The sequence below is a fragment of the Nerophis ophidion genome, linkage group LG26, assembly GCF_033978795.1.
Source record: "Nerophis ophidion isolate RoL-2023_Sa linkage group LG26, RoL_Noph_v1.0, whole genome shotgun sequence".
Taxonomy (NCBI): Eukaryota; Metazoa; Chordata; class Actinopteri; order Syngnathiformes; family Syngnathidae; genus Nerophis; species Nerophis ophidion.
This window is the reverse complement of record NC_084636.1, coordinates 10,294,493-10,312,601: the sequence shown is the minus strand read 5'-3', so window position 1 is coordinate 10,312,601 and position 18,109 is coordinate 10,294,493. Positions and strand designations below refer to the sequence as shown.

Here is an 18,109-nt window from a genome sequence, read left to right as displayed (position 1 = left end):
ATTCCGCCTCAGCGAGAGAGGGGCGGGGACAAGTGTGCGGCCGTGTCTCACTCAGGGAAGTACCAGCCGGGCCAGAGGTCGCCGCCACTTCTTCGGTGGGTAAATCAGCCGCGTCTGAGTCAGCCAGCTAATGACGCGTTTTATATTCAACACACAGCCGACGCCACCTCCTCTCCTCATCAACATTTCATTTCTATTCCAGCCCTCTCTATTAATCACATCCTGTTCCTTTTACTTCCACTCGCTCCTCATCCTATCGGCTGTCTTTCATAAATGACCTGCTTTTTGATCATTGTTAACCCTTTGGAGCGGCGTACGTATTTTAAGCTTCCTTGCACTGCAAAAAAAAAAGCTGACAAAATGAAAGACGAAAAGAAAATGAATATTTTATCTTTTTGGAAAATATTGGACACGATGTGTTGTCAAGGTTACGAGATGCGATGCAAGTGTAAGCCAATAATGTTTTTATTTAATTTGTTTAGAAATGGATGTGATGATAATGTAAATGAGGTTTTTTTTTTTTTAATCACTACAATGTTGGAATTCTTACACTGCAAACACTGATATCTAAGTAAGATTAAATATCGCAAATACAGGTGATATTTGATTATTTTCTGTCTGCTAAGATAATTTTTTTCACTTAGCAGATTTTATGTTACTGTTTTACTTGTGTTAAAGGGGAACATTATCACAATTTCAGAAGGGTTAAAACCAATAAAAATCAGTTCCCAGTGGCTTATTTTATTTTTCTACGTTTTTTTCAAAATTTTACCCATCCCGGAATATCCTGAAAAAAGGCTTTAAAGTGCCTGATTTTCGCTATCTGCGAAGCCATCGTCCATTTTCCTTGCTGGTAGCACAGCAAGATGTAGCGACATTAGCTTGGATTCAGACTCGGATTTCAGCGGCTTAAGCGATTCAACAGATTACGCATGTATTGAAAGGGATGGTTGGAGTGTGGAGGCAGATAGCGAAAACTAAATTGAAGAAGAAACTGAAGCTATTGACGCTATTCGGCCATATCTGCCTTAGCATTGCCGGTAAAATGTGCAGACGAAACAATCGGGACTTTCGCATTGACACTTGAGCAACTTAAATCTGTTGATTGGTAAGTGTTTGTTTGGCATTAAATGTAGGTGGAGGAAAACGCTGGATGCAAATACAGCTACGAATGTACATACAGCTAACCTAAATAGCATGTTAGTATCGATTAGCTGGCAGTCATGCCGCGACCAAATATGTCTGATTAGCAGATAAGTTAATAACATAAACAAAACTGAACTTTGTGATTTTGTTGACTTTATCGCTGGAAATGCATCTGCTTAGAGTGTCGCAGGGTATCCATTCATATCTGTGCCATGTCTGTTGTCGCATCGCCAGTAAAAATGTGCGGACCAAACAAGGGACTTTCGCATCTCTTGACACTGGAGCAACTTAAATCCGTTGATTGGTAAGTGTTAGTTTGGCATTAAATGTGGATGGAGGGAAAGGCTGGATGCAAATATAGCTACAGATGAGGCATAACGATGCAATATGTACATACAGCTAGCCTAAATAGCATGTTAGCATCGGTTAGCATGCCGTGCTAATCGATGCACATTCCGCGTAAATCAACTTGAATCAGTCCCTGATCGTGTTGTTACACCCTCCGACAACACACCGACGAGGCATGATGTCTCCAAGGTACCGGAAAACAGTCGAAAAAACGGAAAATAACAGAGCTGATTTGACTTGCTGCGTGTAATGTGTTTGAGAAAATGGCGTTGACTACCTAGGTGACGTGACGTTTTGACGTCATCGCCCCAAGAGCAAATAATAGAAAGGCGTTTAATTCGCCAAAATTCACCCATTTAGAGTTCGGAAATCGGTTAAAAAAATATATAGTCTTTTTTCTGCAACATCAAGGTATATATTGACGCTTACATAGGTCTGGTGATAATGTTCCCCTTTAAGAGTTTTGGACCTAAATGATCTCAGTAAGATATTCCAGCTTGTTGCTGAGATTTTATGACCTATATTGAGTAAAACATGCTTGAAACTAGAATATCAACTGTTGCAAAGCTGTGTCATCAACACTCACAAGTATAAAACTACTTTTTTTAAAGTAATAATTGCTTATTTCAAGCATGGAAAAAAAATCCTGACTTTGACACAATTGTGTCTCATATTAAGACAGATGAGAGCCAAAAGGACTTTGCTGTTTTATTTTCAATGAAGTGTAGTAGAAAATTTCTGTCCTAGGGTTATCTCTAAACTGAATGCATTAGGAGGGACACGATATAAGAGGTCAAGTCACCCTGACCAAGTGCTAGTTCTGTTGTGGGTGATATTTCAACGTTGGACAGTTACATAAGTTGTTATGCTACAATCAGGCCATCAGGGAGCGTATAAATAAGAAGGGAAGACCAAGCCTGGGGTGCGCTCTTTCTTAATTCCTTCATGAGGGTTCACCTGCTTTCGTCTCCGGAGACATTGTCTGTGTAAACATATCGATTCAACCCAACTTTGTACTATCTGATTATGAGTAAATAAACTCCTGTAACAAATTGTCTATTGTTCCTGTTTAAGATTCAGACTTTTCAACCGCATAAAATTGGCATCACGAACAGGATGATGACTTTTCTACCACAGAAGCAATAGAAAATACGTACTCATATAGTAGTACAGTTGTTATTATAGATAATATACTTATTTTAAGGTATTTTTAGGTTCATTGAGGGACGGCGTGGCGCAGTGGGAGAGTGACCGTGCGCAACCCGAGGGACACTGGTTCAAATCCCACCTAGAACCAACCTCGTCACGTCCGTTGTGTCCTGAGCAAGACACTTCACCCTTGCTCCTGATGGTTGCTGGTTGGCGCCTTGCATGGCAGCTCCCTCCATCAGTGTCTGAATGTGTGTGTGAATGGGTAAATGTGGAAGTAGTGTCAAAGCGCTTTGAGTACCTTGAAGGTAGAAAAGCGCTATACAAGTACAACCCATTTATCATTTAATATTACTTGTTTTGGAAAGTCTTGACAAGCCAAATTTTCTTTTAATTAAAAAAAACCAACAATAATTTTGCTTGGTTCGAATAACTTTTGTACTTTTTTTCTTGTTTTTGAACATTGACTTTGTGCAGTGTATTAATATAGATACTGATGTTCCTATTATTCATTTTTATTTTTGTTTGACTACTTTTGGATTGTTTTTTATCATGTTTGTGTGACCTCTCAATTACTCTGTTCATTTGCTATTCTGAATGTTGCTGGGTCGGGTTTGGTTTTGGAATTGGAATTGTATTATTATTGTATTGTTGTGTATTATTTTGTTAGACTGGTTCATAAAGAAAGAAAGAAAGAAAAAAAAATAAAGACATAAAGACCAGATTTTGGGGTAAAAATACTAAAAACTTGTGAAATTATCTGTTAATGCAGCTAGTTAATTTTACTCGATAAAACATCTGAAATTAAGATTTGTACATCTAGAAATTAGTTGGACTTTTAAGACAAAAATAGATATTTAATTCTGAAACTTGCAATTATTAGATTAAACATCCTCAGGATGCTGCATAATATTTTAACAGATTTTGCATGTGGGGAAAATTAAAACAATTTATCAAAATACGATTTTTTAAAAACTAAAATAGACAAAATGTAATTTAAGATAAGTAAATACCTCTTAAAATTGGGGGAATTTCCTGAGATAAAATTGGCAAATAATTTGCAGTGGGGATGTTTACTTTTTCCGTACATCATACTTTACAAATATCTTGTCTCCCTTGGTTTCTTTTTTTTCCTTGAGCACAACCTCAAGCGTGTGAATGGACGTTAATTTTTTTCACTTTGAAAAAGTGTTTCAAAACAATAGAACACAAAAATAAACATAATTTTTATGTGTGGAATGAAGCCTTCGAACTTAAAGTAAATGTAAATATCTAGCAGACCACAAAGATACATGTTTTTTAGTCAAATAATTAAAATAGTTAAGTCCTCAGGAAGTAATTACGTAAACAAATAATTTTTTGTACATCCAAGTCTTTCAAAGCCATGATGTGCGTCTTCGCATCAGTTGGCCACTTAATGGCACTGCTTTCTCCCTCTGCAACCAAAGGGCTGTTCATGCTGTGATCGATTGACTACATGCTTTTTTATTTGCTGGTGTCGCTCTTCTTTGACTGTTGGATTTCGCTTTGAAAAGTTCCTGCGACCACAAGCGCTTACAAATAAATAAATAGTCACCATTTAAATACTCATAGCTCACTGTTTGAATACGATTGATTTATTTCTTAATATGTTAGGAAATTAACATCAAAATACGTTTTTTCATTAATTCATTTAAATTAAATAGTTGGTAACACTTTAGCATATTCTAAGTAACAAAGACTTTTGAGTTATTTGGACACTAAGGGAACATATTCTAAGTACCCTAACCCTAACCTTATTAAGGGAAGACTCTTAGTTAATGGCTTACTGGTTGTATAATAAGGCCATGCAGAATAAGGTATTAATAAGTACTTAATAATGACTCATTAAGAGCCAATATGTTACTAATTTGCATGTTAATAAGAAACTAATTAATGGTGAATATTAGAGATGTCCGATAATATCGGCAGTCCGATAAAAGCTTTAAAATGCAATATCGTAAATTATCGATATCTGTTTCGAAATTATCAATATCGGTTTCAAAAAGAAAAATCTATGACTTTTTAAAACGCCGCTGTGCACACGGACGTAGGGATAAGTATAGAGCGCCAATAAACCTTAAAGGCACTGCCTCTGCGTGCCGGCCCCAATTACATAATATCTACGGCTTTTCACACACACAAGTGCATACTTGGTCAACAGCCATACAGGTCACACTGAGGGTGGCCGTATAAACAACTTTAACATTGTTAAAAATATGCGCCACACTGTGAACCCACACAAAACAAGAATGACAAACACATTTCGGGTTTCGGGAGAACATCCGCATCGTAACACAACATGAACATAACAGAACAAATACCCAGAACCCATTGCAGCACTAACTGTCCCTCAACCCCGCTCCCCCGCCTTAACCTCCTCATGCTCTCTCATGGAGAGTATGTCCCAAATTCCGAGCTGCTGTTTTGAGGCATGTTAAAAAAAATAATGCACATTGTAACTTCAATGATAATTATGGCAGTGCCACGTTGGCATTTGTCCCCTAACTTGAGTTGATTTATTTTGGAAAACCTTGTTACATTGTTTAATGCGTCCAACAAAATTAAGCATAATAATGTGTTAATTCCACCACTGTATGTATTGGTATCGGTATCGGTAATTAAGAGTTGGACAATATCAGCAAAAAAGACATTATCGGACATCTCTAGTGAATATGTTCCCTCCAATTTCGTTGTTCTTTGAACCTGTTCACTGCAATAAAACTCTATTCTATTCTATACTAAAGTGTTACGAAATGGTTACTTCTTATTATAACAAATAACACATTTCTGGCCAAACAGCTTTATAAGAATTGGCCAAAGATATTTTCGTGATATAAAATTATTTTTGTTGTGTAAAAATTGCTAATTAATGTTATTTTTGTTTTGAGGTAAAAAGGTAAGCAATGGTTGCTTAAAATGGGACTTTTTGTGCTTTCTTGTAATGTGGTTTTTGCAGTGCAGGCAGTGTACGTCCAAGCTTTCCTAATTGATCTGACGTGGCCAGATGTCCAATTACAGGCAATTTAAGTGTGTCCAATTAAGCTAACATGCATGTTTTTGGACATTGGGGGTAAACGAGGCTGACAGCACATGCTCCGTCGTGCGACCGGTTGGAAAAAAATAAGTTTTTTTTTTTACCTGAGGGCACGGACGCAGGATTGAAGGGAGAAAAGAGTTCCGTGGGAGGCTGCAGGCTTAGCGACGGATCAAGGGTGTTAGCAGGGGAGGCCGGGGTCTGCAAAATGAGAGTAAACACTCTTAATAGTCCAACGCCAGACCTGAATTGCGAAAGCGTGGCTGCGGCTCACCGACGGAGAGGTTATGTCAGGAGGCGTCGACATGTCTCCGAAAAGCTCTAATTGGTTGATGTTCTGGGAATCACAAAAAAAGCGCACACTTGAAGTCAGTCGGGCGGGATTGTCCAGCTGATGCTGCGATGTCATAAACAGCCTGGAGCGGGTCAGCATGCCGACATGCACGACACACTGCGTGCGACGAGCAGGTGGCAACCTACCTTGGCGACTGCGGAGGCAACGGGGAAGGAGGCATGAGAGAGGGGATGGCAAAATGAGATGAAATGATCATGATGACATACCTACCAAAGTGATATCAGTCCACAACAAAATGTACCAGCAGCCCCCTGTGGTACATCATTAAGGTCCTCCTATTGTGGAGCATCAGCTAAGGGTCTCGCTATCAAAAGACACCAGCTGTTCTATTTGATCTCAATCTATTCTACATCCCTTAATAATATGTCAAGGCCAGCGAGAAGCGAAGCAAACTATTTTTAGTGGACAAGAATTTTAAGGCCTTGAATGCACGGTCCAAGATTTGCATAAATCGCGGATACGGATAATTTATCCAGAGATAATGAATGTTCTTAGAATATCTTTTTGCTCTCTCTCCGTGTTCACACAAAAACCCCAAGTCTGTAAAAGCATATATATATATATATATATATATATATATATATATATATATATATATATACAGTTGCACACCTGTATAGATATATACAAATATGTATATATACACATTTACACACACATTTATACACATACCCATATATATATATATATATATATATATATATATATATATACACACACTCATATATATATATATACACACACTCATATATATACACACACACACACACACACACATATATAGGTGTGTGTGTGTGTGTGTGTGTGTGTGTGTGTGTGCAACAACTCTTAATCGCTTAAAAAAAATAAATATAGATATTTTTTTCAAAATCTGTCCTGTCCAGCCACTTTAGTAAATGTTTGGTGACATTTTATTAAGTAAAAAAAGTTTTCTTTTAAATAATATGTATATTTCTCATAGCTTTTTATTTGTTTTTTATGGAGGAATGTAGTCAGCAATACAACTAGCACCCATTAAAAAAGTATTGATTTAGAATTTATTAAAAAGAACTATAGGTTATATATATATATATATATATATATATATATATATATATATATATATATATATATATATATATATATATATACACACACATACATATATATGCATACATACATATATATGTATAGAAATACATACACACATAAATATATACACACACACACACACACATACATACATAAATTATATATATCTATACATATATAGATATATATAATATATGTAGGTGTGGGAAAAAATCACAAGACTACTTCATCTCTACAGAACTGTTTCATGAGGGGTTCCCAATCAGGAGATTTTCTCCTGATGAGGGAACCCCTCATGAAACAGTTCTGTAGAGATGAAGTAGTCTTGTGATTTTTCCCACACCTACATATTGCGCTCTACCACGGTATCGAGCACTATTCTCTGGATAATCCAATAAAGACATATATATATATATATATATATATATATATATATATATATATATATATATATATATATATATATATATATATATATATATATATGTATATATATGGCTTCACTGTGGCAGAGGGGTTAGTGCGTCTGCCTCACAATACGAAGTTCCTGCAGTCCTGGGTTCAAATCCAGGCTCGGGATCTTTCTGTGTGGAGTTTGCATCTCCCGTGAATGCGTGGGTTCCCTCCGGGTACGCCGGCTTCCTCCCACTTCCAAAGACATGCACCTGGGGATAGGTTGATTGGCAACACTAAATTGGCCCTAGTGTGTGAATGTGAGTGTGAATGTTGTCTGTCTATCTGTGTTGGCCCTGCGATGAGGTGGCGACTTGTCCAGGGTGTACCCTGCCTTCCGCCCGATTGTAGCTGAGATAGGCGCCAGCGCCCCCCGCGACCCCGAAAGGGAATAAGCGGTAGAAAATGGATGGATGGATGGATATATATATATATATTATTGATTGATATATATATATATATATATAAATATATATATGTATATATATATTACATCTATCAGAAAATGGAATCAGTGTGCGTGGTGCTTTACATTTATGGTCCTGGATGCTGATTTAGACAAAAAGGAACGAAGAGTTGCGATGCTGAGTTATGGGCTCTTGCAGCCGTGGAAAAGATGAAGATCGCGCAGCAACAAAATAAGATAGATTATCACGATAACCCCGGAGAACAATGTAATTGAAGGTGCAAATAAACTAATACCATTTCCTCATTATCTCATTTAGAGACGATAATGTATTCTTCCTAGTAGTGTTAGTTGCTAACTTGTTGAAGCGAGTTAACATTGTTTGACAGGTAATTAAATCTGCATTGGAACGTGTGAGAGAAATTAAATTGTGGCATATCATCCAAAATACAGTGGCGACAAACTGATTGGTGTGCCAAGCTTGTGGCATCGTATTAAAAAAGTCGTAATTGCTGACAAAGGTGCATAAACAAAAGCTAAGGCTGTGAATAAATATGTAAATGTGATTTAATTTGCTTTATCAGTTTTTAATAAAATTGCAACATTTAAAAAAAATACATTTTCATATTGTCATTATGGGTTATTGTCGGTAGAATTTTGAGGACAAAATAAGTTAATTCAATTTTTTAAAAAGTGAAACGCTGTGAATAAGCAATGTATGTTTACTGAGGGTTGCAGGTTCGATCCCCGCTTTTGCATCCTAGTCACTGCCGTTGTGTCCTTGGGCAAGGCACTTTATCCACCTGCTCCCAGTGATACCCACACCGGTTTAATTATAAAAAAAATTGATATTGGGTTTCACTATGTAAAGCGCTTTGAGTCACTAGAGAAAATGCGCTATATAAATATAATTCACTTCACTTCACTACTGTTACTCGGAACCCTTTGAGGGCAGCTATAACTGATGTGGCCATCAACGGAAAAAAGTTTGACAGTTTCAGAAAATTGAAAACGACCATGTTTCCTCAAAATTGTCCAGCAAAATCATAGATGGTATCATAGATACACTTGTAAAGAACATAATGTCATGGCTGTCTTGAGTTTCCAATAATTTCTACAACTCCTATGGGTCATGAAGTTTGGTTCTTTTATGAATTTATTATGGTTCTACTGAAAATGTGAGCAAATCTGCTGGGTCAAAAAGTATAAATACAGCAATGTTAATATTTGCTTACATGTCCCTTGGCAAGTTTCACTGCAATAAGACACTTTTGGTAGCCATCCACAAGCTTCTGCTTGAATTTTTGACCACCCCTCTTGACAAAATGAGTGCAGTTCAGCTAAATTTGTTGGTTTTCTGACATGGACTTCAGCCTTGTCCACATGTTTAAGTCAGGATTTTGGGAAAGCTATTCTAAAATCTTAATTCTAGCCTGATTTAGTCATACCTTCACCAATTTTGATGTGTGTTCGGGGTCATTGTCCTGTTGGAACACCCACCTGCGCTCAAGACCCAAATCTCCAAACTGATGATTTTAGGTTGTCCTGAAGAATTTGGAGGTAATCCTCCTTTTTCATTGTCCCATTTACGCTCTGTAAAGCACCAGTTCCATTGGCAGCATCAATTGATTCCATTCCATTTTACAATGAATTGATTAACTTGGACCCCGACTTAAACAAGTTGAAAAACTTATTTAGGTGTTCCATTTAAAGGTCAATTGTACGGAATATGTACTGTACTGAGCAATCTACTAATACAAATCTCAATCAATCAATCAAAAGCAAAACAGGCCCAGAGCATAACACTACCACCACCATGCTTGATGGTAGGTATGGTGTTCCTGGGATTAAAGGCCTCACCTTTTCTCCTCCAAACATATTCCTGGGTATTGTGGCCAAACAGCTCCATTTTTGTTTCATCCGACCACAGAACGTTCCTGCAGAAGGTCTTATCTTTGTCAATGTGAAGTCCATGTGGACGGCTACCAAAAGCGCAATATTGCAGTGAAACTTGCCAAGGGACACGTAACCAAATATAAACATTGCTGTATGTATACTTTTGACCCAGCAGATTTGTTCACATTTTCAGAATCAGAATCATCCATCCATCCATTTCCTACCGCTTATTCCCTTTTAGGGTCGCGGGGGGCACTGGCGCCTATCTCAGCTACAGTCGGAATCAGAAATACTTTATTAATCCCTGAGGGAAATTAAAATTTTTAGCACAATCCCATTCAAGATCAGACAAACATTACAGAGGGACAGAACAGGGGTTGAACTCAAGACAGCCATGACATTATGTCCTTCAAAAGTGTATGTAAACTTTTGACTGTGACTGTATTTGTCATTCATATCATTTAAAGGCCTACTGAAACCCATTACTACCAACCACGCAGTCTGATAGTTTATATATCAATGATGAAATCTAACATTGCAACACATGCCAATATGGCCAGGTTAGCTTACTAAAGTGCAATTTTGTTGGATTGAAGAGGACATTTTGTGCCAGCATTGTGCCCAGCTGTTAAGTCGTCTGTTTTCATCGCAAAATTCCACAGTATTCTGGACATCTGTGTTGGTTAATCTTTTGCAATTTGTTCAATGAACAATGGAGACATCATAGAAGAAAGCTGTAGGTGGGAAGCGGTGTATTGCGGCCGGCTTTGGCAACACAAAAACAGCCGGTGTTTCATTGTTTACATTCCCGAAAGATGACAGTCAAGCTTTACTATGGAACAGAGATGTCAAGCGAACACGGTTGGATTGGACCACACACACTAAGTACGCGGTGAACATTTTTACCATTCTGTATTCTAAAGGCGATATATGTCGTGTGCTACTCCAGCATCAATATCAGCAGCGTCCTCTTGACCGTCACCGTCGGGTTCAAAGCGGTTTGGCTCTATCCCTTGTTGCGGTTGGGCCTGGCCGAGTGGTCCTGCCACCCCACGGCTGCCACGGCGCCTCTCACAGCATCTTCCCTATCTGAATCGCTCCCACTGCCCTCTAGTCCTTTCTTTTTTTTTTTCTCTCTAGTCCTTCACTCTAACTTTCCTCATCCACGAATCTTTCATCCTCGCTCAAATTGATGGGGAAATCGCCGCTTTCTCGGTCCGAATCGCTCTCGCTGTTGGTGGCCATGATTGTAAACAATGTTCAGATGTGAGGAGCTCCACAACCCGTGACATCACACGCATATCGTCTTCTACTTCCGGTACAGGCAAGGCTTTTTTATCAGCACCAAAAGTTGCAAACTTTTTTGTCGATGTTCTCTACTAAATCCTTCCAGCAAAAATATGGCAATATCGCGAAATTATCAGGTATGACACATAGTATGGACCTGCTATCCCCGTTTAAATAAGAAAATCGCATTTCAGTAGGCCTTTAAAACGACTTCCTTTCTCACTTTTTCTATAATTTGTCTCCTAAAAACTCTTATGCAGGTGGTGCCACTCCGATTCTACTCTTGGTTGCTATGCCAACAGTAAGGTTGCATGTTTTATTCATAAAGGGGTCAAGAGTCAGAGGAGGGGTTGTTCGCCGGCAGAAAAAAAAAAGTGCGGTGAAGATGACAGCGGGGGCCGGCGAGGTCGTTTGGGGAAGTTTGAAACACCAAGACAACAACCTTACCTGAGAATTCATATCCAGGCCTAAGTCTATCAGATCGACCTCGTGATGCTGATCCGGATGTTCACCGAGTCCCGGCTGCGGGGGTTGTAGATGACTATGAAGATGATGGTGATGATGATGTTGGTGGGGGTGGTGGGTGTTTGGATGCCCGTTCTGCAATCACAACCTCAGTGTTAAAGCGATGGCGGGTGGGATGAGGATGAGGGTGCAAACTATATTAGCAGTCTCTCACATGAGGCTGATTTAAGAGGGCAGGTGTTGCTCCCGCCAGGTGCTCTCATATAAACACACGGGAGATTTCAAGAGGTTTAAAGATCATCCCTACCTTCGGTATAAACTACAGCCCTGAGCTCCTTCTGTGTTTCTCTAAATCCTCCCCACTGTGGTAATTACCACCGTGAGGCTCTGAGATACATCTTCATCGCTGCTCTTTTAATAATATTTAAACATTAAAGGAATAAAACAATGCTTTATTGGTATTTTTTTTGTTGCTACCATAAACAGCAGACGATAAACTAGCCGTAAATTAGCGCGGACTGATACAACGAACGCCCTATAACCACACCGACGACTCCAAAAATGTATTATGTCTGAATTTGTTTGCAATTTGGGACATAAAATGTGGTTAGTAGCCGTCTAAAAAATTCATCTTCTGTAACAAATCAGCCGGGCCGATGAATGGTCTATTTTCGAGCTTATTTCATATATAAGGCGCACCAGAGTACAGGGCGCATTAAAGGAGTCATATTATTAATATTAATGTCCTGGGCATGGGGTTTTGGGGCACTAGAAGGTTAACCCCTTTACTACTGTTACCCCAGGTGGCCCTTGGCAAAGTCCTAGGACCTGACTGCCCCCTAGCCAGGGATACGGTGAAGACCTTGACGTCGGAGCAGGCGGAAGACAGTAGATTTAAGAACTTCCACAATGGCGGGGGAAGGCTGCAGCAGAAAAGGGTCCCCGGTCGTCTTGGACTCCATGCCACCCGACCCTGACCCGGATCTGTCAAGGATCGTGTGTAGCAACCAGCAATAGCTACTGCAGACGATAAACTAGCCGTGAATTTGCGCAGAGTGATACAACGAACGCGCTATAACCTCACCGACGACTCCAAAAATGTATTATGTCTGAATTTGTTTGCAATTTGGGACATAAAATGTGGCTAGTAGCCGTCTAAAAAAATTATCTTTTGTGACAAATCAGACGGGCCCATGAATAGTCTATTTTCGAGTGTATTTCATATATAAGGCACACCGGAGTATAGGGTGCATTAAAGGAGTCATATTATTAATATTAATGTCCCGGGTTAGGGTTCGGGGCACTAGGAGGTTAACCCCTTTACTACTGTTACCCCAGGTGGCCCTTGGCAAAGGCCTAGGACCTGACTGCCCCCTAGCCAGGGATACAGTGAAGACCGCAACGTCAGGGCAGGCGGAAGAGAGTAGATTTAAGAACTACCACAAAGGCGGGAGAAGGCTGCAGCTGAAAAGGGTCCCCAGTCGTCTTGGACTCCATGCCACTGGACCCTGACCCGGATCTGTCAAGGATCGTGTGTAGCAGTAGCAGGAGTTACTGCTGGTTATCTCCACAAGCTGGATAGCTACATGAGCTACATAAATATCAATTGTTAGCTAAGTGCTAAATGGTTTATGCTACATAATTGAATAGATTAATGCTACGTGACGGGGTAGATAGCATAGGCAAAACACTACATAACTGGAAGAACAGCTAAATGTCACAGGGCTGGTTGAATAGCTTAATTCTAAATAGCTAACTCAATAGATAAAGGCTGTAGGGCTAGATCGGAGGTCAACAACTGGCGGCTCTTTAGCGCCGCCCTAGTGGCTCTCTGGAGCCTTTTCAAAAATGTATGAAAAATGGAAAAACATAAATTTTTAGTTTTAATGTGGTTTCTGTAGGAGGACAAACATGACACAAACTAATTGTTATAAAGCACACTGTTTATATTAAACATGCTTCACTGATTCGAGCGCTGTTTTGTCCTACTAATTCTGGCGGTCCTTGAACTCACCGTAGTCTTTACATGTACAACTTTCTCCGACTCTAGGACGTGTTTTATGCCACTTTTTTTTTCTGTCTTATTTTGTCCACCAAACTTTTAACGTCGTGTCTGAATGCACCAAGGTGAGTTTTGTTGATGTTATTGACTTGTGTGGAGTGCTAATCAGACATATTTGGTCCTTGCATGACTGCAAGTTAATCGATGCTAACATGCTATTTAGGCTAGCTATATGTACATGTTGCATCATTATGCTTCATTTTTAGGTATGTTTGAGCTCATGTAGTTTCCTTTAAGTCCTCTTAATTCAATTTATATCTCATGACATATCTGTATGTAATATGGCTTTAATTTTTTGTGGCTCCAGACAGATTTGTTTTTGTATTTTTGGTTCAATATGGCTCTTTCAACATTTTGGGTTGCCGACCCCTGGGCGAGATGAATAGTTCAATGCTATTAATAACCATAAGCAAAGTGCTAAATGGTAGGGTAGATGGCAACGCTACACTAACTAATAGATACATGCTAGAGTACATGGCGGGGTAGATGGCTTCATGCTAAGTGACAGACTATATAGGCAGCCAAATGCTACACAGCTGAAAAGACAGTGTGTCATAATGCTTGTTTGATAGCTAAATAGCTCACTAAAAAGATAAATATTGAATGAATGAATAAACGGCAAAATGCTACATGGCATAATTAAGCTACTTGTGTAGCTAAATGCTGTATGGCGGGATTAATGATTCATAACCCTCAATGATACATAACCGTAGCCTAAGTGCTATATGGTGGGCTAGCTAGCGACGCTACATATTTAAACAGGTAAATGTTGCATGGCAGGATTAATACCTCAATGTTATTAATAACCGATAACAGTTAGCTAAGTGCTAAATGGTGCTACATAATTCAATAGATACATGCTACACTGCGATGTTGATAGCTTAATGCTAAATGACGGACGACAGCCAAATGCTACACAACTGGAAATCTAGTCCAATCCCCTTCATTAATATAGTTTAATGTAAAGACACCGAACGTTTCAGAAAGTTCTGCACCGCAGTTAAAATACACATTTAATGTCAAGTGTAAGAAACATTTCACTTAAAAATAAAATAAAATAGACTGAGATCACACAATGCTAACCTAAATGGTACATGGCTGATATCAACCAAAGCTCCTCATCCCACCCCCCGGATTGTAAATAATGTTAATAATTCAATGTTTATACTATGATGATTAACTTGTGTGATGACTGTATTATGCTGATAGTATATATTTGTACCATGAATTGATTAACGTGGACCGCGACCTGAACAAGTTGAAAAACTTATTCGGGTGTTACCATTTAGTGGTCAATTGTACGGAATATGTACTGAACTGTGCAATCTACTAATAAAAGTTTCAATTAATCAATCAATCAATCAAAAAGGATAGCTAAATGCTACATAGCTAAATGGACAAATAGAGGCTGTGTAGATAAATAGATAGCAAAATGCTATATCAAGCTAATTGTGTTATATGAGTAGCTAAATTCTGCATATGCTACATAACCGTTAGCTAACTGCTAAATGGTGTGGTAGATAGTTTAATGCTAAATGACAGACTATATAGCCAAATTCTACACAACCACATGTCACCCACATCTGCGGGACTCTCTAAGGTTTCTCATAGTCATTCTCATTGACATCCCACTGGGTTGTGAGTTTTTCCTTGCCCTTATGTGGGATCTGAACCGAGGATGTCGTTGTGGCTTGTGCAACCCATTGAGACACTTGTGATTTAGGGCTATACAAATAAACCTTGATTGATTAATTGAAATATTACACAACGGAAAATCCAATCCAATCCCCTTCATTAATATCGTATAATTTCAAAAAAACTATGTAATTTTCATAAAGTGCTGCACTGTCGTTAAAACACACATTTGATGTTTAATGTAAGAATCATTTAACTTAAATAAATAAATACATAAAAGAAAAGAAAATAGACTAAGATCACACTACTCGGACCTAAATGGTACATCGCTAGTTGGATAGCTAAATGCTACATAGCTAAATTGACAGATAGAGGCTGTGTAGATAAATAAATAGCAAAATGCTACATCAAGCTAATTGTGCCTTGGCTATATGGGTAGCTAAATGCTGCATATGTCAGGCTCAATCGCTTGATGCTACGTAAGTTAAATTTCAAGTTTATTCACAATACAACAGTAATGAATATCCATTTAATGCTGGTGGTAAGTGAAAGGGTCCCCCAGATAAGCTAGAAGAGGACAGTATATGCATGGAATGCGGAATCATGGTGGCAAGCACAAAAACGCTTTATGATCAACACAAAATAGGAGTAGTAAAGCAAGCATACATACATATATTCATTCATTCATTCAACCAAGCACAACCCAGCAGTAGTCTACCCCACATGAGGCATTAGAAATAGGTGGGTAATAGGTAAGATTTCAGTTTATTTTTGAAGTTGGAGAGTAAATACAGCATCCCGAGGATCTCATCAAGCCGGTTCCAAGTCTTTGGTCGCTTGCATACAACACTTCGACCAGTACAAGCCTGTAGACCATGTCTAAATGATTCTATCGTCAAAGGGGACGATAGATAGGAGCCAAGCTACAGAGCCTGAGATTTAGCCTCTGTAGCTTAACATAACCGTTAAACGGTGTGGTAGATAGCTTAATGCTAAATGACAGACTACATAGACAAATGCTACACCACTGGAAAGACAGCGGATTGTCACATGGCTGGTCGGATAGCTACAAAGCGGGCAGGATAACTCAATGTCACGACGGGGTTTTTTTTCACAACTTACTACGGGGTTCATTCTCCCGAAAGGCAGACGGACCACTCCGGACATGGCGTGCAGGTAAAAACACGATTTAATTCTCAAAAAATCAAAAGGAGTACAAAAAAACGGAAAACAAGTCCATGCTATCGCTATCACTTAGCATGGACTTGAGACAAGTAATACTCACAAAGACAAGGCTACCACTTAGCATTGGCTAGGAGATAAGTCAAAGCTTTCGTAGACAAGTCGCATGAAGCAAACAATGAGGCCAGGCCGACTGACCGGCAAAGGCGGGCTTAAATAATGCCTCTGATTAGTGCTAGGGAAGCAGGTGAGCGGGCAAACACTGATCAGAGACAGGTGAACACAATAAGCAACCATGGCAACTGAATCAAACCCAGAGGTGCACAAACAGGGTCCAATTGTTGTGTTGGACCCGGTCTTCTGCCGGTCACCTCCCAGGTTGGTTCGATGACACATAAGCTGGTTATAAATGAATCCCAGGCAGAGTTGCTTATTTTGATATTTTATTACCAAAGCTTTGGGAGACCAATCTGGATACAACAACCTTTCAATCGCATTGCCCAAATTGATCAAAATGAACAAAAAATACAAAACATGATCCGGACCACGGATCGCGGCACTCATTGAGTGAGATAAAATGCTTAGCGCTAAATGGTGGAAGAGATGGCAAGATAAGACCCTAAATGCTACACTGCTCGATACTTAGCTCACTAATTTGTGCTACGTATCTGAATAGATTTCTAATTACTACACCAAAATAATATCTAAACGCCACATGCTAGCGTCTCCGTGACCGTCATTATCATGTCTGTGGTGTGGTCCAGTATTCCCCTGCATTCAATCCTTTGTCCTCATGCGTCCGCCGGCTTATCAATTAGCCATCTCCAACGGGGAAACTGTAATTACCTGCGCACGTGTTCCCTCAAGTAATTAATGCAGCCTCTATAATTAATGCCATCTTGCCGAGCCCCTGCTGAGTGACTGATCACAACAGCAAACACACGCGCGCACGCTGACGTCGACTCACACCCGGCGCGCGAAGATAATAATCGGCCGGAGTTGTCGGTGAAAACGACCGCGAAGGTTGCAAAGCGGTGTTGATTCACCATTCCCATTGGGTGCGGGGTCAAGGGCTCGGTAGATTGGAACAGGCTGGCGAGTGTGTGTGTGTGTTTTATCGATCCTTCCCCTGTTTAAGATGGTGACGCAGTAAATAACAGGAGGGACTGCGCGGTACGCCGGGTCAGGCTCGAGACCGGGGCGCTATCATTTCCTTGGGAAAGTTGCAATGATGTGCTTTAAAAGACGCCATCCGCCATCAATCCAGCGCCGTGCTGACGGAATAAAGGCTAAATCCACTCCAGAGCTACTCTGCAGGTAATCAACCCCCTCCAAACCCCACAAAAAAACGTTAAAAGCACCACAGCGGCAGCACGGGGCGACCAGGCAGAACACATCCAATTGCAAAGTGCATTATTTCGACATTGTTAAAACGCCATGGGAGTTCTTGTTGTTTATTTTGCAATTTACTCAGCGGGTTATTCACTCACAGTGCACAGGAATCTGAAGCATGACACCTTTACTGCTTCAACCAGGTAATAACTGTTATTCAGTTCTGTGTTCCAAGTAGGGCTGGACGATTATGGCCTTATATTAATA

General features: G+C 39.6%; 1 protein-coding gene across 5 annotated transcripts in view; it reads right to left on the bottom strand.

The window, feature by feature from the left end:
- The window catches only part of dab1a (DAB adaptor protein 1a), a 708,809-nt gene that overhangs the window by 28,135 nt on the left and 662,565 nt on the right, over positions 1-18,109 (bottom strand). For 4 of the 5 annotated variants that reach the window (XM_061888190.1, XM_061888192.1, XM_061888191.1 and 1 more), the window contains 3 exons: positions 11,614-11,766; positions 5,973-6,035; positions 5,803-5,899 (listed from right to left, as the gene is read on the bottom strand). In XM_061888190.1, coding sequence (XP_061744174.1) covers positions 5,803-5,899; positions 5,973-6,035; positions 11,614-11,766 — 313 coding nt within the window. The remainder of the gene's footprint in view (positions 1-5,802; positions 5,900-5,972; positions 6,036-11,613; positions 11,767-18,109) is intronic. The other variant, XM_061888195.1, reaches the window with a different exon arrangement.